Genomic DNA, 26813 nt, shown 5'->3' with positions numbered 1-26813 from the left:
ATCCTGGCCTGGTTCTTCTGCCACTATCACGAGGTTCCAACCATCAACTGAAAAAACGAACAGCCTTACACACTGCTTCAAGCTGATTGGTTGAGGGGGGTCTCATGTTGATGTGAGGTAACTTCCAGACACTAAATCATATTCACGCTCCAAGAGTATTTGCATATTTATATTAAAGCAGTTTAAATTTACCAAATGTTGCTATTTTGCTCCATTTATTCTATGAAGCACTTTTTGATGTACATTTGGGAAGGCTTACTTTTTTTGAAAAACAAATAGCATCTGGCGTATTAGTTAGACTTTATCACCAGGTTGAAGCTTTGCCCTGATCTTTTTAGAAAGGGCACAAACAAAAAAGATCCATCCATTCTGGAGAGCAATTTGGAACTATGCGCAAAGGGCATACCAACTGTGCATACTTTTTTTTTCTTTTTTTAGTGAAGCAATGGGGGTTAAGTGACTTGCCCAGGGTCACACAGCTAGTAAGTGTCAAATGTCTGAGGCTGGATTTGAACTCAGGTCCTCCTGACTCCAGGGCCAGTGCTCTATCCACTGCGCCACCTAGCTGCCCCTGTGCATACTTTTTGATCCAGCAATACCACTGCTAGGAATATATCCTGAAGACTTCCCCCAAAAGAAAAAGGCCTATTTGCACAAAAGTATTTATAGCAGCTCTTTTTGTGGTGGGTAAGAATTGGCCATCAAAGGAATGCCCATCAGTTGGGGAATGGCCAAACAAGGTAAGGTATGTGATGGTGAAAGAATATTATTGTGGTATAAGAAATGACAAGCAGAATGATTTCAGAAAGACCTGGAAAGACTTGTATGAACTGGTGTTTAGTGAAGATGGCATAACCAAGAGAACATTGTGCACAGAGATAGCAATATTGTTTGATGAAGAACTGTGAATGACTTAACTATTTTCAGAAATAAAATGATCCAAGACAATCCCAAAGGACTATTGATGAAACATACTATCCGCTTCCAAAGAAAGAACTGATATTGATGGAACACAGACTGAAGCATGCTATTTTAACTTTCTTTCATATTTTCCTTTTATTTGAGTTTTCTTGTACAAAATAACTGATATGGTAATGTATTACATAATCACACATGTATGTGATTGCTTATTGATGTCGGATGGAATTTAGGGGTCAAACTGATTGTGAGTCATCCCAAAAGAATTACAAGACTCAGTGACTCAGTTTCCCAAGTTTTATTGCAATATTGTGGGTGACCACAGGGAGAGAACCAGAATAGTGGAAAGGTATCTCTCCAATAAGGAAAGGAAAGACAGTTATATTTATAGTATGGATAAATTGATTATCAGTCTTATCATAATAATCTCCACCTTGGGGAGGTAGAGGGGAGGGCTTATCCTAATTTGGAGTTCCTGGGGTCCTAAGCCAACCCCCGAGGCAGGTACTTTTTTCAGTGGAGGCGTGTTTTGGGGGTTTTCATGTCATAAGGTGAATCGGGGGATAAATTTGGCCTTTTCTGTGCATGTCTCTTTCTGATTCCCATGAGTAGTTTCAAAACACCTTCATTTTTCTTTTATTTCTAGTCTGAATTTCTATAGGCTGCCAATTCCTTTATTGTTATTTGACCTGACCCTTTATGGTCCCATTATGGGTACTGATTTCTGTGGGTAAGAAAACCTATCATCTTGACTTGTAAGTTGTCCATTAACTGGGGTCTGACTCCCTTTTGGAGCTAATATCTGAATTAAAGTTTGGGTCTTAGGTTTTTCAATTAACCCCTTTTTTGCCTCCTATATCACTTACCACTCAGGGAGTGGAAAGGGGAGGGAGAGAAAAATTAGAACTCAAAACTATAAGTAAAAATGTTTATTATTTTAAAAAGTAATAGGTTATTCTTTTTTTTAGTGCAACAAACATTTATTTAATTTTTTTCCAGTTACATGTAAGGGTAGTTTTCTTTTTTTTTTTCTTTCTTTTTTTTTTTTATTGAGTCAATTGGGGTTAAGTGACTTGCCCAGGGTCACATAGCTAGTAAGTATTAAGTGTCTGAGGCTGGATTTGAATTCAGGTATTCCTGACTCCAGGGCTGGTGCTCTATCCACTGCACCACCTAGGCGCCCCAGGGTAGTTTTCAACATTCATTTTCATAAGATTTAGAGTTCCAAATTTTTCTCCCTCTCTCCCTTTTCTCCCCCCCTCCACAAGACATCAACCAAACTGATATAGGTTATATATGTACAATCCACAAGTCTTCTTTTTACAGTTTTTTCTATGGGAGTGGATAGTATGCTTTCTCATTAGTCCCTTGGGATTGTCTTGGATCATTATATTGCTGAGAGTGGTTAAGTCATTCACAATTGCTCATAGAACAATACTGCTGTCACTATGCAAAAAGTCCTCCCAGTTCTGCTCACTTCACTATACATCAGTTCATATGAGTCTTTCCAGGTTTTTCTGGGATCATCCTGTTTGTCATTTCTTATAGCACAATACCATTTCACGACAATCATATAGCACAGCTTCTTCAGCCATTCCTCAATTGATGGACATTTCCTTGAGTCCCAATTCTTAGCCACCACAAAGAGTTGCTATAAATATTTTTTATACAATTTTCCCCTTTTTCTCTTTTTCATGATTACTATTGTTAACTGTTTCCCTCCATCCTATTCTTTTCCCCATGATATTTACTCTATTATCTATCTTCTTTCACCCTATCCCTCTTCAAAAGAGATTTGTTTCTGTCTGTCCCCTCCCCAATCTGCCCTTCCTTCTTTTGCCCCTTTCTCTTTATCCCCTTCCCCTCCTATTTTCCTGCAGGGTTAGGTAGATTACTGTACCCAATTGAGTGTGTATGTTATTTCCTCTTTGAGCCAATTCTGATGAGATTGAGGTCTTTGAGCCAATTCTGATGAGTGTTAGACTGATTTACTGCCCATATTAAATAGATTACTCCACCCAATTTTGTGTGTGTGTGTGTGTGTGTGTTAATCCCTCCTTGAGGCAACTCTGATGGCATTAAGGTCTTTGAGCCTATTCTGATGATTGTAAAATTCATTTACTACCCTGCTCCTCCCCCATCTCTTCTTCCACTACATAAACCCTTTCACGTGGGATTTCATCCCATGCTACTTCTGCCCTTCCCCCCACCCCAGTGCATTCCCCTCACCCCTCAATTTAACCCTAAAGATGTCATCATGGGACAGCTAGGTGACACAGTGGACAAACATCCACTCTGGACCCAGGGGGACCCCAGCCAAAACCTGGCCTCAGACACAAGACAGTCACCCACTGCATAACCCCAGGTATGTTCCCCAACTCCAGTTTTTTATGGTTCTCTGGGGTCTTGTATTTGAAAGTCAACTTTGCTATTCAGTTCAGGTCTTTTCATCACAAATACCTGAAAGTCCTCTTTTTCATTGAAGTCCCATTTTTTCCTCTAAAATATTATACTCACTTTTGCTGGGTACATGATTCTTGGCTGTAATCCCAATTCCTTTGCCCTCTGGAATATCATATTCCATGCCCTCTGGTCCTTTAATGTAGAAACTGCTAGATCTTGTGCTATCATGACTGGGACTCCACAGTACTTGAATTCTTTCTTTTTGGCAGCTTGCAATATTTTCTGCTTGACCCGAGAGTGCTGGAATTTGGCTATAATAGGAGTTTTCCTTTTGGGATCTCTTTTAGGAGGTGATTGGTGGATTCTTTCAAATTCTATTTTACCTTCTGCTTCTAGAATATCAGGGCAATTTTCCCTGACAATTTCTTGGAAGATGATGTCTAAGCTCTTTCCTTGATCATGGTTTTCAGGTAGACCAATAATTTTCAAATGATCTCTCCTGGACCTATTTTCCAGGTCAGCAGTTTTTCCAAGAAGATATTTCATATTGCCCTCTATTTTTTATTCATTTGGATTTGCTTTATTGTGTCTTGGTTTCTCATAAAGTCACTAGCTTCCATTTGTTCAATCCTAATTCTTAGGCAATTACTTTCATCAGAGAGCTTTTCTATTTGGCTTTTCAAGCTGTTGACTTTTTTCTCATGTCTTTCCTGTATCACCCTCATTTCTCTTTCCATTTTTTCCTCTACCTCTCTAAATTTATCTTCAAAGTCCTTTTTGAGTGCCCCTATGGCCTGAGACCAATTCATATTTTTCTTGGAAGCTTTAGATATAGACATTTTCCTCTGAGACTGCACCTCGATCTTCCTTGTCACTAAAGAAACTTTCTATGGTCCTCACCTCTGGAGCTTCACCAGCTTATCAATATCCTTCCTGAAGGGTTATGCCTCAAACTGAACACAATACTCCCAATATGATTCAAACAGGAGTTTTGGGGGACCCTAACCTCTGTGATCCTGGGCAAGATGCCTCTGACAACAGGCTCCAGTGTATTGACACCAAACCCAAGGACCAGGAAGACCTAAGAAAAGATGAAGCCTGGCCACATTAGTCATATGGGAGCACCCAGTTCTTCATTTGAAAGAGCTTGGGGGGAGGGGAGAAGGAGGACTGAGAATCACCAAGCAAGAGGCTTCTCAAGAAGGCACTAAAGGAAACAAGACCAGAGAACCAATGAGGAGGCTCTTTGCCGGTCCTAGTCAAGGGTGCCCTTTCTTTTTCTTTTAATAGTTATAAATTTATTTTAAAATAAGAATAACCTCTGAGCTCTAGAACTTATGGCACAATCACTCTAAAAAAATATCCAAATAATGTCATAGGACATGCTGGGAGCAGCAAAATCCACAGAAGAATGTGCTAAAATCATTTCCAACCCAGAACAGCTTGGAAGGTCAGAAGGAGGAAGTTGCTGTGCTGGACAGGGATGGAGCCCAACCCCACAGTCACCCTGACACATATCCAGTTCCAGGAAGGCCTCACCAGTGAAAGAGACCCCCAGAGCCTTTGAATCAGCTGCGGCACCAGTGTCATCTGGAACTAAGCTCACAGTCTGGTGAGAGGGCTGAGCCCTTGGCAGAGGGGAAGATTACAGGAGTCTCTGCTGGTGTTGAGGCAGAACTTGGGTTTTTCAACCCTGCTGGGAACCAGGAGGTAGGCTTGAGTAGCAGTGGCCCAGGTGGGGGAGAGGCACAGGCTCACTGGAACTGACAACTATAGCACATAAAGCTATTTGATTAGCAAGTTGGTCTGGGGTCATCTACAGACCAGGGAACAGGCAAGGTGAATGAAGAACCTGCTCCTCCTTAAATCATACCTCCTGAAGCTTGGGATACTGCAGCCTGGAAGTGCCCCACTTTAAGGAGCAAAAAGTCAAGTTAAAGAAAGGCAAGATGAGTAGACAGAGAAAGCTGAGGACCATAGAAAGGGACTTCAATGAAAAAGAGGACTTTCAGAGAAAATGTTATTTGATTATCCTCTATCAGTATCAAATGAGGCACAACATGAGGAGATGCGTGCTCATTAAATTGTCACTATTATGAAGTGTATCCAAATGGAAGAGGAATTAGCACCTTCCAGATGGTCTTTTTTTAAAGGTGCTGGTTGCATTGAGCCTTTTATTTAAATTTTATTTAAATTTTTTTTGTGGGACAATGAGGTTTAAGTGACTTGCCCAGGGTCACACAGCTAGTAAGTGTCAAGTGTCTGAGGCTGGATTTGAACTCAGGTCCTCCTGAATCCAGCACTGGTGCTTTATCCACTGCTCCACCTAGCTGCCCCTATACTGAGCCTTTTAATTCTTAAATTTGGTCCAAATATATTCAAAAGGGGTCAGTGCAACAATCCACATGGGAAATACTAAGTGGAGGAAGAATGCCTGTTTTCCAGATTGCTATATACAGTAAGATGGACAACCCTCGATTATCCCAGCAGTCCATTTATAGCAGATAGATTGACATTGAAAGGGACTTTATCCTTAAAGGGAAGATGGTACAGGCTGGATTAACTTTGGGGAATTGAACAGTAATTCCACACTCCAAAGCGGATCCCTGGCATCAGAGTCTATCTTTGTGACTACGATCCATGGAATACCATAAATTCACCAAAATCATATCCACAGGATACCCAGAGTGTAATGAAGTGATGCATGGTAGGGGTAAGAGAGGACTGTTGCACATTGAGAGTCATAGAATATGGAGCAAAATATATCAGGGAGGGCATTCATGTCTGGAAAAGGGGTCAGGCCATTCCTGTTCCAGGAGGGAGGGTTGGTAGATGAACAGAGAGCATGGTATACTGACAGCCATAATGTATTCTGAGGACCAGAGGTGGACCTCCAGCACTTTGGGTAGATCCTCCATGGAGGGCTTGTGGAATGACATGAGATGGTATGACTTAACTTACTGTCTGCTATGAAGACAGGAGTGCTTGGGGGCAGGGTGTCCCTCATAATGACTCTCCTTTGCTGTAGCAGTAGGGACTTCATGTCTGTGAGCTCACAGACCCTCCTCCTCAGCCTGGCATCCTGAGCTCTTGATTCTTGACTTGATCTTGAAATAAACTTCAGCTCTTCTGGCTCAGTATCATATAGTGATTTCAGGTGCAGGATATACTTGGGTTTGAATTTTGGATCAAATGATCACCAGCCTTGTCATCTCAGGCAATTCTTTTCCTCCTGTGCCTCTGTTTCTTCCTCAGTAAAAGTAGGATACCAATCCTTTGACTCCCTAACTCACCAGCTTATTGTCAGGAAAGTACTCTATGATTCTTAAAGGGCTAGAGAAACACAATTCATTATTAAGTAGTCTTTGTGCAGTCTTGGTTTTGTTGAAGATAAAAATAAAGAGAACAGATCTTCACTCCTTCCTAGGGCTCCCACCCTTGGAATGTGAGCATAACTGGTAGGTTCAGATACTCCATTTCTCTTCCCACAAGTTAGCTCATCACTCTATACTAATCACAAATAAATCTATCCCAGCATGTAGACTTCTCTGCATAGGCATAAGACTCGTGGAAGAGCAAGCAGGCAGAAGGTCTTCTACCAGGCAGCAATAACAAATTAAGGCTAAAAACAAAACAAAACAAAAATCCCCAAATCTACATGGACTCAGTTTTAAATGACAGCAGCAACAAGAACTTACTTAGGTATTTTTATTTAAAAATTGAGTAGCTAGGTTGCATAATGGTTAGAGCACCAGGCCTGACATCGAGAGGACTCATCTTCCTGAGTTCAAGTCTGGCCTCAGATTCCTTACTAGCTATGTAAATTTGGGCAGTCATTTGGCCCTATTTGCTTCAGTCTCTGAATTGTAAAGTTATTTGGAGAAGGAAATGGCAAACCACTGAACTATCTTTGCCAAGAAAACCCTAAATGGAGTCATGAAGAGTCAGACATGACTGAACAATAACAATAACACATTTAAAAATTAATAAATTAACACAATGTTTTTCTATTAGCATTCTTGATTCCTTACTGGGTATCTGGATTTAATGACAATTTATTTAGCCTATACAGTATATTAAGCCTAGTCACCATTCCCTTCTTTTTCAATCCCCTACTTAAAGAAAATAAAAACAGACACATACTTTCAAAAATGTTGTAATTGATCATCACTTTATTTGCATATATCTATATAGGAAGCCAGTGTTATGGTAAAATTAAATCAGGACCTATTAACATACATTAAGAATAAAATATACTTTGGAGTAAATGTCTGCTTTCTTGGCCAGGTGGAGGGCATGAGGTCAGGGGAGTTAAGGCACTTTGACATCTTTATCTGATCTCATAAAGAGAACAATTCCACAAAGCTAAATTCATTCTAACCCCATTCCTCCTTGGGGGTGCAAGAAGGGAATGGTTTAGCATCAACCACTACTGGAGTGCTAGCCACCCCTCCAGCTTCAAGTCCACAGCTTTCATTGCATCTCCTTACTCCTGATAAAGTTTCTTGATTTTCATCCTCAACCCCAGGTGGACTAACAGCTCATACATGGCCTGCTCTGCATCTGAACTGAACTTTTTGGGCTCATTCACAGTCTGGTAGGGAGGGAATGAGTCCTACCCCCACCCCTGCCAACTCCTGCCCTGGTATCTTGGTACTCTTTCTTGCAGTGATTCCTTCCTTCAGGTGCCCACTAGGCATCTCTGAGAGCCACTACCAGTTTCAGGCATTTCCCTTTCTTGAAAGCCATGCTTAAACACCCTGTGTAAAAATCATACCTGATCTTGGTCATGGCAATAGAGTCCCATTTGATTATTTGTTTTCTGGATTATGAGCAGTGAAATGTTCACTTCCTGAGTATTTTTTTTCTTCCAGCCCTGGAGGACCCCCTAGCCCTGGTCTATTACTGTGAGCATTCAGGGCACCCAGGTTCATCATCATCATCATTAATAGTGCTTCAGAAAGGAAACAATGAGGAAGGCATGCCCCCAGAACCCTCAGTCCCATAGCCACTGCTCTGATCTAGCATGATATAATTCACTCCAAAGCCACAGAGAAAAAGATTGAAACCCTCTGCCAACTCCGGCTCCCCCCAAGCCCCCATTTTCATGTCTCTGTTTGCATCACTGGCTATAGCTAAAGATAATGATATCCACCACCACAGGCCAGCTGGGCTACTGGAGGGGCTTTGTATACAGATGGATCCCATTCTTAGACCTGAGAATGAAATGGGGAGTGAGGATGGGATGCTTCTTGGGATCTGGAAACAGCTCAAAGCGGAGCAGTGTCAGGGCCAGGCCCACCTTCATTAGCATCATGGCAAACTGCTGCCCAATGCAGTTCCTGGGGATAGGGAAGGAAGGCAGAGAAAACAAGACATGAACATTTCTCCTTCCATTTGGGTCTCCTTTCCCTTTAATCATCCTGCCTTTGAAATCTTAAGTCCTTGAGCAGAAAGGCTAAAAGACCTTCAGGGTTCAAAGGGCCTATGATTTAGTTCAGAGGATTTAAATGCAAAGATTCAGGAAAGAAACACCTAGTGCAACGCCCTACTTTTACAGAGAAGCAAACCAAGGACCAGACCCTGGAAAGAGAAACGTCGACCTTCAGATCTGGAAAGAATTCAGGAGACCATCTAGGCCAGCATTCCTGGGTCAGAATCCCCATATCTATGGCATCTCCTAACAAGTGGTTATCAAGCCTTTCAATCTTTCTGGGGGGAGGAGGCATGGCCTTGTGCTCCTCTCACTTCAGCATAGTGCTCTTCAGTGGGGAGGTTTTTCTTTTTTCTTACCGCAAGACTAAATGTGCCTCTTTGTAATCCCCACCCCCCAGCCAAAGCTCCTAGTTTTGGTCTCTGGGGTCAAGATGAATAAGTCCCATGCATCTTCCACAAGACAGGCATCTAGGTGGCTCAGTGGATAGAGTATTGGCCTTGGAATCAAGAAATCTCAGCTACATGAGTTCAAATCTGGCCTCAGACATTTATTAGCTATGTGGTCCTGGGCAAGTCACTTAACCTTGATTGCTTCAGTTTCCTCACTTGTAAAATGAACTGGAGAAGACAGTGGCAAACCACCCCAATATCTCTGCCAAGAAAATCCCAAATGGGGTCACGAGAGTGACATGACCGAACAACAACATCTTCCACCAGAAACCCCTTCCAATACTTGAAAACATCTAAACATCCCCCCTCCCCACTAAGTCTTTACTTCCTCAGGTTAAACGTCATTAGTTAATTATTCAATTGACCTTCATATCCAACATTACTATAAGACTCTCAGCATCCTGCTTTTCCTTTCTTGGACACATATATTTTATCAATGTTTTTTCTTAAACTGCATCTTCCAGAATTGAACACAACAGTCCACATTCACACAGCAGCTCTCTTGAGAAGATCCTTAAGAGGAAACCAACACTTCCCTCTAGGATCAAATAGTTTTCTTTGATTGTGCAGGCCCCCATCGCCTCACACCCAGGCTACTGGACTATCCATCTGGTTGGCCTTTCCACCTCAAGTCCCATCTTACTGGAATCTATCCTTTGCTTGGCTGTCGAAGTGACCTCTCTAAAGTGAAAGTCGGATCGTTTCACACACTACCTCCCCACTCAATAAACATCAGTGGCTTCCTATCACTCCCAGGATCAAATTGAAAATCCAGTTTGGCTTTTAAAGCCCTTTATCACATGACACCCCCTCCCCACCTTTCTCATCTTCTTAGACCTCCCTCCCTCCCTGGACTTTAGCTTCCTTGCTATTCCTCTCAACCAACACTGTCTCTCAACTGTGGGCACTTTCATTACTTGCCCCATTCCTGGGGTTCTCTCTCTTCTCATCTCTGCTGCCTGGTTTCCCTGGCCTCCTTCAAGCCTCAGCTAAAATCCCTCTTTTGATAGAAGAGCCCCACCCCCATGATTCTAGTGCCTTCTCTATGTCAATTATCTCCAATTTCTCTGGTTTTATGTTGTCTCTCCCATTAACCTGTGAGATCCTTGAGGGCAGGGGCCTCTCCCACCTTTCTTAGTAAACCCAGTGCTTACACAGTGGCTGGAACACAGTAAGTGCTTAATTAATGTGTCTTGGCTAACTGGCTGACACAGTCCTCTGTGGGATTGTCAGGGGAATAGTTTGTGGTCAAGGAATAGGTTGGTCCCTTTGGTGAAGTTCTCTCACTAAATAAACCTTTAGCCACTGCTTCCTGCCTCTAGGCTCTCCACACTCTAGTCCCAATCTTTCTAGACTTTCCCCCACATTACCCCCTTCACGTGTCCTGTGTAGCAGACAAACAAGATGAATTGCTGCTCCTTGAACTTGAGCTTCCACTTTTGGTGTCTCTTTCTACTTCTCCCTGCCTTTCAGAGAGGTCCTCTTTCAAAGTGCAGCCAACATATCACTTCCTCCACAATCCTTCCGTGGAAAGTGTTTTGTCCTCCTCCTCCAACTTTCTCTGGCTTCTCCCTGTTTTGTACTCTTATTAGAGTCATAGGTGCGAAGGTTTAGGGCTGGAAGGGATCACAGAAGCTACTTAATCTAATCCCCTCATTTTACAGATGAAGAAACTGAGGCCTAGGAAGGCACAGGGAGGATTTGAAGCCAGGTGCCTTTGGCCTTGATCTCCTCTTTATATTCAGATGCTGATTCCCACCTCCAGTAGACAGTAAACTCTTTAGGAGAAGTGATGATTTCATTTTTATGTTTGTGCTCCCAGCCAAAGGAATTTGGTGGAATTATATAATCATTTCTAGAGTGGAAAGGAGCCTTAGAAGCCATTGAATATCAATTACAGATGAGAAAACATCAAGAACAGTTAAGTGATTGAAGCACAGCCACATGCTCAATAAGTGCTGGAGGCAGGATTTGAACCAAAGTCCCCATTCACTATAGTCTGTCCTCTTTCTTCTTACTCCCCTGCCCTAATTTCCACACCCAGGAGAATCCCTTAGGGCAAGGGATGATTCATTTTGGTCCCTTTATTCTCAGATATGGGGACACCTGAGAGTTGTACCTGGCACCCAGCAGGCATGAAATAAATGTTTGATGGAAGAATAAAAGGTACAAAGAATCAAATATGTGAGCATACCCTCATAAGTAGCATGGCCGAGCTATTGAAGCAAAGAGTCAACATCTTAACTTAATTCAAGGGAATAAAAAGTAGGTGGTGAGATGGAAGCAAAGGGGGCTGAGGGCTTGAAGGGTTAGAGCCCTTTCCAAAGTAAGCTTCTTGACATTATCAACAACACCCCCGTATGATCCCTTGCTGTATTCTTACCTGGTCCCAGCAGAAAATGGCACGAAAGCAAATGAATGTCTCTTCTCATTATTCTCTGGGGAGAACCTTTCAGGGTCAAAGACCTGTAATGAGACCCCATGGACCCCCCCCATCAAAATGAATGGATTCCATTGATAAAAACACATTGCTCCTACATTCTAAGCCTTATCCCAAACCGAACTCAAATTAGTCCTCCTAAGGCATCATGGATAGGTTACTATCCCCAATTTTTGCACCAATTGGGGAATAAATAGGAACTTCAGAACTAGCCAGGTTTTTGTCATCTGTTCAGAAACTCCTAGGAAAGCGGCCCCCATGCTAAGAAGAGTAGGTCTGAGCTTTATTCTCAGTTCTGATAGAGACACCATCAACCCTCTCACCATTTCACACATTGGCTCTTTAATCCTAATAGACTAGCTGCACTTCCATGAGAAGGAGAGAGAGTATTTACTTGGTGAGTTTTGAAGGTTTAGATGACTGTAACAATTTAGATGGAAGGGGCCTTTTCCAGACCTGAATGGTTGACTTGGCAGGCTGAGCTTGGGCACATTTTGTGACTTCGGCTGTTCAGGGAAGGTCATTTTAGGCACAGTCTCTCTGGGCCATCCCATACTAGTTGACTTTGGCATTTAGCAACATCAATACTTCAAGGAGTTTGTGTTTCATCAGTAGAGCCCCACTGCCCACCATGTCTATTACAGTACCTCCATGACTTTGGGGAACAAACCTGCTGAGAAAAGTCCATCATCCAACAGTCATCCTTTGGGTGACAGACCTTACTGCCTTTCCCTTGGCTAGTACTTAGAGACATGATCCATGGGACACCATCCACTCTCAGGATGCTATTTAGAGGTTTTCCAGGTGGCTAGGGTGGTTCAGAAATCTTCTCTCCTAAGGGAGGGCACGCCGCCCCCCCCCCAGCTTTGGAGGACTTCAGTGAATTGTTTAAGTACGTTCCTCCCTCTTCTATAACCAATGACATACATTCCATGGAATGGACATGCAAAAGGGGGTGCTCCAGAGAGACTTCAACAAAATCTGAAGGCCTCCTGGGCTAAAAGACAGTGAAATATATGATGAAATCCTGGTCACCACAAATAAACATTCCCCACCCCAGAAAGGGTAGCACTTCAATTGATTCTGAGGAGACCAACAAAATAAACTTGCCTCCAGGTCATAGACTTCATCCCCTAGCCACTTATCTGTATAAGATTCCAAAGGAATATTGGAGGTGAAAATGTCTGAACTCAAATTAGTCCTCCTAAGGCATCATGGATAGAGTACTATCCCTGGAATGAGGAAGACTCATCTTTCTGGGTTCAAATCTGGCCTCACACACTTTATAGCTGTGATCTTGGGTAAGTAATTTATCCCTGTTTCCTCAGTTTAATCATCTGTTAAATAAGCTGGAAAAGGAAATGGCAAACCACTCCAAGATCTTTGTCAAGAAAACCCTGTGACTGAAAAAAAATGACTAAAAGGCATCATGGAGTGGTTTATTGAGGGAAACGGGTTTTGAGTCAAGAAAAACACTTGTTAGGGGAGGCAGAGTTTCATCTTCTTCCTTGAAGTGACAAAGGGAAGGAACTTCTGCTCATCTTAAGCTAAAGGCTGTTCCCCTGGCTGAAAGAGCTTTGTGACAGTCTAGCTGAAGAGTGTAGTAGCAGTCAGTCAAGTAAGTGGCTGAAGTAAAAAAAAAAAATAGTGCAGCTGCTTATTGAAGAATAAGCCAAGGAGACCAGCAGGTTGGCCTGTTCAGCAGAGATACTGCATCCAACAGCCAAACGAGTGGCCCAGATCAGCAGTTGTGCCCAGTTTGTGGATGGCCTGACCACGTCCAACAGCCATAAGTGACATCCTAGTCTAGCCTTGCCACAGCAGAGACCAGTGATGATCTAGTCTAGCCGTTGGGTGATTTGTCTAGCCTAATTCAGCAGTAGATTGGAACATCAAACCTTGATACTACACCCTAAGTGGACTAAGTCTACATGAACCACTGGTCAAATGGAGTCATTATGCTCTATCTCAGACATCTCAGCTTAAGAATGGACTTTTGGGAAGGGAACATTTTGGACCACATTTGCTCCTCCCCTGCAGAGTGAAGTCAGAGTGCCCGACTCTCATTGTACCTTAAGTTTGTGCCCATTCTTTTCCCCTCCTGGATTCTGAGCATATTTGTGGGAGAATATGCTCCTTCCTGGTGCTGGGGAAATGCTTTGTAATTGCTTTTCTTGTTACACTATGTTAGGAATGCCTATGCTAAAGATCAGACTAGACTGGCTGACTGTGAAGGAGACGTCTAGTGTGTAGGAGAATAACTACCCAAAAAGTTATCTCTAGAAGTCTGGGAATAGTAACATACAACCTCCCCATTATGGTGTGAATGAGGTGAGTGAGCCCTGTGGGAGTGTTACAGAGGAAAGTGTTTATTCCCTTCTATATTTGAGCCTCCTGACATCATTCTCTGAGACCTTATCATGATAGGGAGGATTTCCTGGAGTTCTTGAAGGCTTTGCCAGGAGAGTAACAGGTATTGCTGGTTCCACTAAGCTGTCCTGGCCTTGGACATGGATCTGTTCCCAGACTTTGTGCCTGTGGCCTAATGATAAGCTTGGGGCCAGGTGGAAAAGTTCATCACTAGAAATTTGTGAAGCCAGTTGTGAAGATCAACTCTTAGGGCTGGTCATGATTTATACCCATGATATGTGGGAAGCATATGTTTTTTGGATTCAATTAAGTACATAATTGAGTGAATGTCTTCTGATCGGTCCACATTGATGAAAATCTCTCCATTCTTTCAAATAATTTCTAGGATTGATGATCAATTAGCATTTATTAAATGCCTGCTACACTCTAGGCACTATCCTAAATCTTGCATCATAAATTTTGTTATAGATTTATAAATATGGGATACCGTAGGGAATATCAGATCTACCTCCTTCATTTTGTAGAAGAGGAAATGAGGTTCAGAGAGGTTAAGTGTGGGGCTTCTCTAAGTTCTGTGGGGCAGTCTATAGCAGAAGTAAGATTTAAATCCATATTCTCAGAACTATTTCAAGTATATGAAAAGAGCAATGTTTAGCTGCCAAAGAGAAGGTCTGGATGCTACTGCTTCTGTCAGGAACAATCATACCTCTGGGTTTTCCCAGACAGCAGGGTTGTGGTGAAGAGCCCAGATGTTCAGGACAATTATCAAACCTAGACAGGGAGGGAGGAAGAGGAAGAGGTACAGGAAGAGGGGGAGGAGGAGGGGGAGTAAGAACGAGGGTGGCAGGGAAAAGAGGGAAAGGGGGGAGAAGAAAAAGGGAGGTATAGAAAAAGAAGAAAAGGAACAGAGAAAGAAATGGAGGGAGGAAGGGAGAAAGAGTAGAATAGAGGGGAGAGAGACAAACACAGAGACAGAAAGGGAGAAAGGGAGAGGGAGAGAAAGAAGGGAAAAGACAGAAAGGGAGTGAGGGAGAATGAGAGAGAAAGAGAAGGAGAATTAACATTTTAAACTACCTTGGAAGTTTTGTATCTAGAGATATTAAAAAAAAAGAAACAGTTCTTGATATCATGGGATTATAATCTAGTTGGAAGAGATGATGTACTTATACACATATGTATGTGTGTGTATGTATGAATAGATAAATATTTGATATATAAAATATATGTAGATATAGATAAATATGTGGATACATATGTCATGGATATGTAAATAGATATAAATATATGGCTATATTTCTCTATAAATATATTTTACATTTAATATATTGATATTTACAATAAAATACATTTAATCAAAGAGTATATAACAATTTATAAAGATATTTTATCTATGTCATGGATAAAGAGATAAATATTTGGCTATCAATACACATAGATATGTCATAAATACAACTTGAAAGGTGATTTGGGGAGGCAGAGCCAAGATGGCAGAGGAAAGACAGTGACTTGCCTGAGCTCTCCCCATGACTCCTCCAAATATTTTCAAATAATACCTTAATACAATTCCTGGATTTGCAGAACCCACAAAAGGACAGGGTGAAATCATTTTCCAGCCCAAGACAACTTAGAAGATCGGCAGGAAAGGTCTGTTGTACCTGGGTGAGAGAGGAGTGCTGCCCAGTGCAGGCCACACCAGTGCAGACCTAACCCCAGCACAGCCCCAGCCCCAGCAAAACAGAAGCAGGCAGTTGGAGCTTTCCAATCAGCTGTGGCAACAACTGCTTCTGGAACTCAGCCCACAGATGGTAAAGGGGTTGAACAATAGGCCAGAAGGAGATTTAAGAGTTCTCTTTGCTAGCATTGAGGCAGGACTCTGTTGTTTTGCCCATACTTGGATCCAGGTCACAGTCTTGGGTGGCAGTCCCAGGTGGGGGAAGAGCACAAGAACACAAGAGCTTGCAGTCATGGTGGAGCAGGACTTTGTTCATAATTCCAGGGCAGAAAAGCAGGTTGGCTTGTGGTTGCTTGCAGACCAGAGCATAGGCCAGGAGAGGGGTAAACATACATCTCCTTAAATAATACCACCTTGGAAGAGCTAAGAACTTACAAATTCCTTTAAGTATCTTGGAGAACAGCTGCTTAAACTCCCTGAAGCTTGGAACAATGCGCCCTCCACCCTGGAAGCAGTTCCTCACTTTAAGAGTTAAAAGTCAAGAATGGGCTGGGAAAATGAGCAAACAGTAAAAAATGCTGACCTTAGAAAGTTTCTATGGTGACAAAGAAGATCAAAATACACCATAAGAAGAAGAAAACAAAATTAAAGCTCCTACATCCAAAGCTTCCAAGAAAAATATGAATTGGTCTTAGGCCATAGAAGTGCTCAAAAAGGACTTTGAAAATAAAGTAAGAGAGATAGAGGAAAAAATGGAAAGGGAAAAGAGAGTGATGTAAGAAAATAATGGGGAAAAAGTCAACAACTTGGTAAAGGAGACACAAAAAATACTGAAGAAAATAACACCTTAAAAAAAAAAAAGATTGGGCCAAATGGTAAAAGAGGTACAGAAAGACAATGAGGGAAGATGGTGGAGAGAAGCCAAGAAGTTGCATGAGCTCTCCTGTCTTTCCCTCAAAAACATTAAATCAAGCCTCTAAATGAATTCTGGAACTACAAAACGTACAAAAAGACAGAGAGACCCAATCTCTTTAGTTGAAATAATTTAGAAGACTTCAGGAAATGTCTCTCTCCTTGGGTGAAAGGGGAGGGCGGCTCAGCACAGCTCGGTGCAGTGCAATTCGGCACAGCACAGCTTGGCAACTGAGCTGTGCTGAGAGCTGCAATCTGTGGAGGGGTTCTGGGCAGGTCAGCAGAAGGTTCCTTGACAGAGCATAAATAAGTTGCTGAGTGAGGTTCCTTGGTCCCAGCTCAGAAGGCTGGTGGCACAACAAGCCATTTGTGAGACCTGCTATCCCTGGCTGCAGGGGAAAACTGCCAGCTGGAGAATCACCCAAAGGACAGGCATGACTTAGCCAAGCCATCCCAACACAGGGAACAAGCCCAGGGCAGTGAGGAATCCAAAATCCACAGAGGCCTCAGAACAGAAAGTCAGTGACCTGGGCCCTATCCTCCAGCACAAGAAGTTTGCAACAGTGACCCCTGTGGCCCACGAGCTGACCTCAACTTTATAAGTATAAAAATAGGGCACAATATGAGTAAGAAACAAAAAGGACCCTTACCATTGACAGCTTCTATGGTGAAAGTGAAGACCAAAACACAAACTCAGATGAGTTTATCAAAATGCCCACAAGTGAAGCCTCAAGTGAGAAGATGATCTTGTCTCAAGACCAAAAAGGCTTCTTGGAAGAGCTCAAAAAGGCTTTTAAAAATCAAATGAGAGAGATAGATGAAAAAATGGGAAAGGAAATGAGAGACTTCCAGGGTAGAGCCAAGATGGCAGAGGAAATGCAGTGAGCTCTTAAACTCATGACACGATCACTCCAAAAAACATCCAAATAATGCCATCGGACAATTCCTGGATCAGCAAAATCCACAGAAGAATGTGCTGAAATCATCTTCCAACCAAGGACGGCTTGGAAGATTGGAAGGAGGGAGCTTCTGTGCTGAAACAGGAGTGGATAAATGAGAGAAATGAGAGTTACACTGGAAAAAGAAGTCCAAAAATTGACTGAAGAAAACAATTCCTTAAAAAATACAATTGACCAAATGGGAAGAAAAAAATTTGGCCAAATGGAAAAGGAGGTGCAAAAGCTTACTGAGGAAAATAATGCCTTAAAAATTAAAATTGGGCAGATGGAAACTAATGACTCCATGAGACACCAAGAGCCTGTCAAGCAGAATCAAAAGACTGAAAAAAATAGAAGAAAGTGTAAAATACCTCATTGGAAAGACAACCGACCTAGAAAATAGATCCAGGAGAGATAATCTAAGAATTATTGGACTACCTGAAAGCCACAATCAAGAAAAGAGTCTAGATGCCATATTCCAGGAAATTAACAAGGAGAAATGCCCTGAAAGGGACCCCAAAAGGAAAACTCCAAGGAATATTGTAACCAAATTCCAGAATTATCAGGGGAAGGAGAAAATACTCCAAGCAGCCAGAAAGAAACAGTTTAAATATCATGGAGCCACAGTCAGGACTGCACAGGACCTGGCAGCTTCAACATCAAAGGATCACAAGGCTTGGAATATCATATTCCAGAAGGCAAAGGAACTTGGATTACAACCAAGAATCACCTACCCAGCAAAACAGCATTCTCATTCAGGAGAAAAGATGGACATTCAAAGAAATAGGGAACTTCCAAGGTTTCTTGAAGAAAAGACCAGGACCGAACAGAAAATCTGATCTTCAGATATAAGACTCAAGAGAAGTATAAAGAGATAAACAGGGAAAAAAGGTTGTTCACCAATAAGATTAAACTGTTTACATCCCTATGAAGGAGGATAATACTTTTAACTCTTGGTATCTGTATTTCTATTGGAATATTGTTATTAAGTTGACTTTGATATGATGATATAAAGAAACTTAAGGGGCAGAATAAAAGGAGAATGGGGAAGGAGAAGGAGGGGGAGTTGGAATGAGGTTAATTACATCATATGAATATGCACAAAACCCTATTACAATAGAGGGAAAGAAGGGAGGGGTGAGCATTGTTTCAACCTTACTCTCATCAGACTTGGTTCAGGGAGGGAATAATATATATATATATATATATATATATATATATATATATATATATATATATATATACACACCCATTTGTATAAAGAAACTTAGCTTACTTTTTTTTTTTTTAGTGAGGCAATTGGGGTTAAGTGACTTGCCAGGGTCACACAGCTAGTAAGTGTTAAGTGTCTGAGGTCGGATTTGAACCCAGGTACTCCTGACTCCAGGGCCGGTGCTCTATCCACTGCGCCACCTAGCTGCCCCTAGCTTACTTTTTAAGGAAGTAAAAGGGTAAGGGGAATAGGGTGGTACTGATAGAAGGGAGGGCAGAAGAAGGGGAAGAAAGAGGAAAGAAAAGGAAGGGTGAATAATAAAAGGAAGGCTAGATTGAGGGAGGCAGTGGTCAGGAGCAAAACACTGATGAGGAGGAATAGGGTGAAAGAAGAAAAAAAGAATACAAACAAAGGGGAAAAGAAGATGGAAAGAAATAAACAGTAATCTTAACTGTGAATGTGAATGGGATTAACTCTCCCATAAAATGGAAGTGAATAGCAGAGTGGATTAAAAATCAGAATCCTACAATATGTTGTTTACAAGAAACACATTTGAAGCAGAGGGATACACACAGAGTAAAGGTAAAAGGTTGGAGCCGAATATATTATGCTTCAGCTGAGTTAAAAAAAGCAAGGGTAGCAATTCTTATCTCAGACAAAGCAAAAGCAAAAATAGATCTAATTGAAAGAGATAAAGAAGGAAACTATATCTTGCTAAAAGGTATGATGGATAATGAAGTAATATCAGTACTAACCATATATGCACCAAGTGGTATAGCTGTGGTATATTCTTAGAGGAAAATAGACAGCAAAACTATACTAGTAGGGCTTCTGAACCTTCCCCTCTCAGAATTAGATAAATCTAACCACAAAATAAACAAGAAAGAAATAAGAGGTGAACAGAATGTTAGAAAAGTTAGATATGATAGATGTCTGGAGAAAATTGAATGGGGATAGAAAGGAATATACCTTTTTCTCGGTGATATATAGCATATATTCAAAATTTGACCATGTATTAGGGCACAAAAACAAAACAGCAGTGCTTAGGAGAAATTTTATATCTCTAAATGCTTACATGAATAAAATAGAGAAAGAGGAGATCAATGAATAGGGCATGCAACTAAAAAAAAGCTAGAAAAAGAACAAATTACAAATCCCCAATTAAATACTAAATTAGAAATCCTGAATATCAAAGGAGAGATTAATAAATTTGAAAGTAATAAAACTATAGAATTAAGAAATAAAACTAAGATCTGGATTTATGAAAAAATCAGTAAAATAGATAAACCTTTGGTTAATTTGATTTAAAAAAGAAGAAAACCAAATTACCAGTATCAGAAATGAAAGGGGTGAATTCACCACCAATGAAGGGGAATTTAAAGCAATAATTAGGAACTATTTTACTCAATTGTATGCCAATAAATTTGACAATCTAAATAAAATTGGTGAATATTTACAAAATATAAACTGCCCAGATTAACAGAAGAGGAAATAAAATCATTAAATAAACCCATTTTAGAAAAAGAAATTGAACAAGCCATGAAAGAACTTCCTAAGAAAAAAATCTCCAGGGCCAGATAGGTTTACAAGTGAATTCTACCAAACATTTAAAGAACAATTAATTAAAATACTATACAAATTATTTGGAAAAATAGGTGAAGGAGTTCTACCAAATTCTTTTTATGACACAAATATGGTGTTGATATCAAAACGAGGCAGAACCAAAACAGAGAAAGAAAATTATAGACCAATTTCCCTAATGTATATTGATGCAAAAGTCTTAAATAACATTTGCAAGGAGATTACAGCCATTCATCACCAGGATAATATACTATGACCAGGTGGGATTTATATCAGGAATTCAGGGCTGGTTCAACATTAGGAAAACTATCTACAGAATCAACCACATCAATAATAAAACTAACAAAAATCATATGATTATCTCAATAGATGCAGAGAAAGCTTTTGACAAAACACAGTGCTCATTCCTATTAAAAAACTAGAAAACATAAGAGTAAGTGGAGCTTTCCTTAAAATAATAAGCAGTATCTACCTAAAACTATCAGAAAATATTATATGTAATGGGGATAAGTTAGAGGCATTCCCATTAAGATCAGGAGTGAAACAGGGATGTACCTTATCACCTCTATTATTTAATATTGTACTAGAAATGCTAGCTTTCACAATAAGAGAAGAAAAAGGAATTAAAGGAATTAGAATAGGCAAGGAAGAAACAAAACTTTCACTCTGCAGATGATATGATGGTATACTTAGAGAACCCTAAAGAATCAACTAAAAATCTACTTGAAACAATTAACAACTTTAGCAAAGTTGCAGGACATAAAATAAACCCATATACATCACGAGCATTTCTATACAGCAGCAAGAGGAATTCCACTTATAGTGACTAGACAATCTAAAATACTTGGGAGTCTACCTGCCAAGACAATCCCAGGAACCCTATGAACACAATTACAAAACACTTCTCACACAAATAAAATCAGATCTAAATAACTGGAAAACTATCAATTGCTCATGGATAGGCTGAGCTAATATAATAAAATGGCAATTCTACCTAAATTAATTTACTTATTCAGTGCCATACCCACCAGACTACTTAAACCTTATTTTATAGAGTTAGAAAAAATAGTGACAAAATTCATCTGGAAAAACAAAATGTCAAGAATATCAAGGGAACTAATGAAAAAAATTTCACAGGAAGGTGGGCTAGCCATACCAAACCCGAAGCTATATTATAAAGCGGCAGTCATCAAACCTGTTTGGTACTGGCTAAGAAATTGAGTGGTGAATTAATTGAATAGATTAGGCACAGGAGATACATTAGTAAGTGACTATAGTGATCTACTGTTTGATAAACCCAAAGACTTAAGCTTCTGGGATAGGAAGTTAGTATTTGACAAAAACCACTGGGAAAACTGGAAGATAGTATGGCAAAAACAAGGTATAGACCAACATCTTACACTGTATACCAAAATAAGGTCAAAATGGGTACTTGATTTAGACATAAAGGATGATACCATAGGTAAATTAGGAGAGGAAGGAGTAGTTTACCTCTCAGATCTATGGAAAAGAAAACTATATCTATCCAAGCAAGAGATAGAGAATAGTATGAAATGCAAAATGGATGATTTTGATTACATTAAACTAAAAAGGTTTTGTACAAACAGAAGCAATGCAGCCAAAATTAGAAGGGAGGCAGAAAGCTGGAAAACAATTTTTACTGACAGTATTTTTGATAAAGGCCCAATTGCTAAAATATATAGGGAACTAAATCAAATTTATAAGAATGCAAGTCATTCCCCAGTCAAGAAATGGTCAAAAGGGGGCAGCTAGGTGGTGCAGTGGATAAAGCACTGGCCCTGGATTCAGGAGGACCTGAGTTCAAATTTGGCCTGAGACACTTGACACTTGCTAGCTGTGTGACCCTGGGCAAGTCACCTAACCCTCATTGCCTGGCAAAAAAACAAAAACAAAAACAAAAAAAAAAAAAAGGGGGGGCAGCTATGTGGCGCAGTGGATAGAGCACCGGCCCTGGAGTCAGGAGTACCTGAGTTCAAATCCGGCCTCAGACACTTAACACTTACTAGCTGTGTGATCCTGGGCAAGTCACTTAACCCCAATTGCCTCACTAAAAAAAAAAAAAAAAAAAGACAAAAAAAAAAAAAGAAATGGTCAAAGGATATGAACAGGCAGTTTTCAGATAAAGAAATCAAAGCTATCTATTGCCATATGAAAAAATGCTCTAAATCAGTATTGATTTGAGAAATACCAATTAAAACAACTATGAGGTACCACCTCATGTATGTTTTGTGTGCCTCAGACATTCTTCCTGGGCCATGATGAATTCTAACACTGTCAGTGCTGCTGTCTTCTCCTTTTACTACACTTTGAGCTGTGTGATAGCTATCACAGGCTCAGACCCATGGGAGATACTGAGTAAGTCATAATTGATTCCAAAGGCACTTGTGTAAGCCTGAAGAAGGGTGAATAGGACCACTGTCCTCAGGTACCTGAAGGCCTCCTGTGACATAGAAGACAAACTTTTCCTGTTTGGCTCAGAGAGAAGACCTAGGAGGGGGGAGGGAGAAGGGGAAGGTAAAGGGTTTGGGGGTGTCACACAGAGCCCAATACTGTCTGGATATGGGGGAAAGCTCCCTCAAGGTCAGACCTAAGCCAAAGTGGAAGGGCCTGGCTTTGGAGGTGGTAGGTTCTCCTTCCTGGAAACCATCCCTTAATAGCAGAAAAAAAAAACCTCTTGGTGGAGTCATTGTAGAGAGGATCCAGGTTGCACTAGGTAGCCTCAGAGGTCCCTGTGCTTCTGGAAAGTTCTTTTCCTTCTTCCCTGTAATACTGGAAACTGTCCACCATGCTTTTGCTACTTTGCTCTTGGTCTATATGGTGCCTTTGAAAAATCAATCCTTGGTTTAACCCCCCAGTATGGACCCAGGTCTGAACCTGGTCTTCTCACTGTTCTTACTTGGTTTAGCAAGAAACCCAGTGATTCACTGTCTCTAGATCTTATGGTGAACAAGGCCCCCAGTTCTAAAGAAAACTGAATGGGGGTGGGGTAGACATAGACATACCTTGAGGGATAGAGCGTCCATCTGGGAAGGTGATGGGTTCCTTGAGCTCCCTTGATATTCTGATGATAGGTGGGTACAGGCGGAGGGCCTCCTTGATGCACTGGGTGCTGTAGGGCATTTGGCTCAGGTGGTCCCTGCGAGGAATCATAGGTAGGAAAGAGGAAGGATGGAAAGGCATTAGCTAGGATTTCTTATACCTCTGTGAGGGCTGGCACAATTTGAGCATCCCACACACTGGTTCCCCTTAATCTCAGAGTTGCAAGGGACTTCAGAGACTTTTATCCACCCCACATCTGAAAAAGAAGCTTGGGTGGGCTCTGCCAAATTTATCTTTCTGGTTCTCCCTGACAGCATCAAACTGACTTTAATCACTTCCCTTCTTGAAACACACTGAATCTCCCAGTTTAGTCATATTATACACACACACACACACACACACACACACACACACACACACGCACGCACGCACACACACACGCACACACACACGCACACACATGTATATATATGTGTGTGTATAAATGTACAATCTATTTATATATGTAAATGTATATGTATACATATATATTTTACCTATTTTAAGTAATGCTTTTGTCCAGCTAAGCAGAGAAAAGTGAGTGAACCAGACAACAACTTCACACTAGAGACAGCAGCTCAGCAAAGACTATGACACTGTTCACCTCAAAAGGTGATATTCCATCTAGTTAGGAGCAAGTAGGGCCAGGCTCAATGGGCAAACCAAATCCCAGCTTTTGCTAAACCAGATCTTTGCAAGAGGGCTTTATTTCGTGGTTTGTATGTTCTCAATGCTCAGAATGTCAGGCTTAAAGTCAAAGTGCCTGGGTTCCCTTCTGACTTCTGCCACAGAGTGATAAATCATTGTTCTTTTCTATGCCTCAGTTTGAGAGGTTTGCTCTTTCCCTCACAATATTGTCACAAGGAAAATACTTTATAAACCTTGAAGCACTATAGAAATAAGAGTTATTAACATAAAAAGAATCCAAGAACAATACAGTTCAAAGTCAAATCAAAATAGGTTTTGATAATTCTCAAATATAATATTATTATTAATATTAATATACACGAATATAATGTACTATTATTAGAGCGAGGCTTACAAGTGAATGTTTAGAGTTATAATTAATATTATTAAAGTGAATGTTTAGAAAAACACAAAAAGCAAAGTGGACTAGCAGAAAGGATGTTGGACTTGGAATTAGAAGAGTCCTGGGTTCAAATCCCACTTCTGTCAGCAGCCATGAGGTCATATAAAAGTTGTTAATCTCTAAGTCTCAGTTTTCTCAGCTTTGAAATGGGAAGAACATTTACCTCATGGGGTTGCTGTAAGTATCAAAGGACATATGGAAAACCATTGCTCTGCAAACCTTTAAGTACAGTAGCAATGACAGCTAGTGGGAAGGGGAAGCAGAAAGACACCGTTGAAAGCCGTCAGAGGATGTGGCTTGAAATCCTGACTTTGTCACTTACTTTAACATTTGTGATCTTTGGCAACTTATTTGACCTCTCTGGGCTTCAGTTTTCTGGGCTGAGGAAAGAGCAGGCTGCAGTAGATGGTTTTGAAAGTCCTGTTTTGCTCTTACAGCTACAAACCCAAGACCCCATTATCAACCCAAGGGAGCCTAGCTTTCTCAGGAACAGGCTGGGGCAGAAGAAACCTATGCAGCTCAGGAGAGTGCTAGTGACTCAGCTGTGCTAGAAAATCATTGAGAAAGTCAAGCTACTCTTCCAGACAAGATGGAGAGAGGAGGGCTCGACAGAGGAAAGATGGGGATTTGGAACTGCCTGAATGAGTGGACCTAAAGAATAGTCATAAATGGTTTGATGTCACCTTAGAAGAAAGCTGCTTCTCCAGTGCCTCAGAGATCTAGGCTTGGCCCTATGCTGTTTAACACTTTTATCAGTGACTTGGACAGAGGCAGAGAGATGACCCATTCATCAGATTTTCAGATGGTCCAAAGTTGGGAGAATTGGCCAATAATTTGGAGACAGAGTCAGCCTCCCAAAAGATCTCACCAGGCTAGAATGTTGGGATAAATGTGGTGAGATGAAAATAAGTAGGGATAAATGGAAAACCTTACATATGAAGACAAAAATCTACTTCACTGGCACAGTGCACAGTGTGTCTTCTCTATGGGAGGCATGACTAGATGGCAGTTTTCACAAAATAACATATGGTTTTCAGTGGACTTCATTCTAAATATGGATAAATAATGTTATACAGGGGCCAAGAAAACGGTTACAGCTTTTGTTACCAATAAGAGAGGCTTATTGTTTAGGACTGGACAGACAATGGTCCCATTGTGCTCTGTCTTGGTCAGATCACATCTGAAGGATTGTGCTTGGTTAAGAACACCACACTATCAGGGGCAGCTAGATGGCGCAGTGGTTAAAGCACTGGCCCTGGATTCAAGAGTACCTGAGTTCAAATCCAGCCTCAGACATTTGACACTTACTAGCTGTGTGACCCTGGGCAAGTCACTTAACCCCCATTGCCCTGCCAAAAAAAAAAAAAAGAACACCACACTATCTCCAGACTGGTGACTGTCCAGAGGAAATCTTTTATTTTTGTGTCTCCAGTGCTTGGCACATAGTGAGCACTTAATACATTTTAACCCATGTACTCATTAATTAGTTTTTTTCAAGGATCTGAAGGGCTGTTTTGGTAGAAGACAGAGTATGTTTATTCTCCTTGGTCCTAGAGACTGGAAGCCCCAGGGCCCAACGATGGAAGTTAAAGAGAGACATATCTAATCTTTATTTAAGGACAAAAACCCAACCTCATACCAATCAGAACTTTCAAAAAGAACAATCAATTTGGTCTGAAGGGATGAGTTTTTCATCACTGGACGTCTTTGAGGTACAATGACCATTAATTTGGCATATTGTTGTTGAGATGGCTATTTAAGAATGGTTAATATTAGCTGGGTTCTTCCAATTATGACATTCCATGATTCTATTATCTTTCCCCATCTTCTCTGAAGAGGTAGCTAGGTGGTGAAGTGGATTGAGTTCTGGGTCTGGAGTCAGGAAGATCTGATTTCAAGTGCATTCTTAGACACTTACTAGCTGTGTGATCTTGAACAATTGACCTAATTGCTGTTTGCCTCAGTCTCCTCAACTGCAAAATGGGGATAATGATAACATCAACCTCTCAGGGTTGTTGTGAGGCTCAAATAAGATAATATTTGCAAAGTGCTTAGTATAGTTCCTGGCACACAGAAGGTACTTAATTCCCAAATGGAACTTTCCTTAAGATGATAAACAGTATCTATCTTAAACCACCAGCAAGCATTATATGCAATGGGGATAAGTTAGAGGCATAACCAATGAGATCAGGGGTGACACGAGAATGTCCATTATCCCCACTATTATTCAATATTTTACTAGAAATGTTAGCTTTAGCAATAAGAGAAGAAAAAGAAATTGAAGGAATTAG

The 26813-nt window shown here is 40.9% G+C and overlaps 1 protein-coding gene across 1 annotated transcript in view; it reads right to left on the bottom strand.

Moving 5' to 3' along the window:
• Nucleotides 1-7530: 7530 nt before the first annotated feature.
• The window catches only part of LOC122755830 (cytochrome P450 4X1-like), a 43505-nt gene continuing 24222 nt past the window's right edge, over nucleotides 7531-26813 (bottom strand). Inside the window, exons 9-12 of the mRNA XM_044004700.1 lie at nucleotides 23357-23490; nucleotides 14724-14788; nucleotides 11591-11673; nucleotides 7531-8663 (exon numbers count right to left, since the gene is read on the bottom strand). Of these exons, the coding sequence (XP_043860635.1) occupies nucleotides 8495-8663; nucleotides 11591-11673; nucleotides 14724-14788; nucleotides 23357-23490 (451 nt within the window). The 3' untranslated portion in view covers nucleotides 7531-8494. The remainder of the gene's footprint in view (nucleotides 8664-11590; nucleotides 11674-14723; nucleotides 14789-23356; nucleotides 23491-26813) is intronic.

The sequence above is a fragment of the Dromiciops gliroides genome, chromosome 4, assembly GCF_019393635.1.
Source record: "Dromiciops gliroides isolate mDroGli1 chromosome 4, mDroGli1.pri, whole genome shotgun sequence".
In the NCBI taxonomy this organism is placed as follows: Eukaryota; Metazoa; Chordata; class Mammalia; order Microbiotheria; family Microbiotheriidae; genus Dromiciops; species Dromiciops gliroides.
Note: the sequence above shows the minus strand (reverse complement) of the source record. Positions and strands in the feature narration are given on the sequence as shown.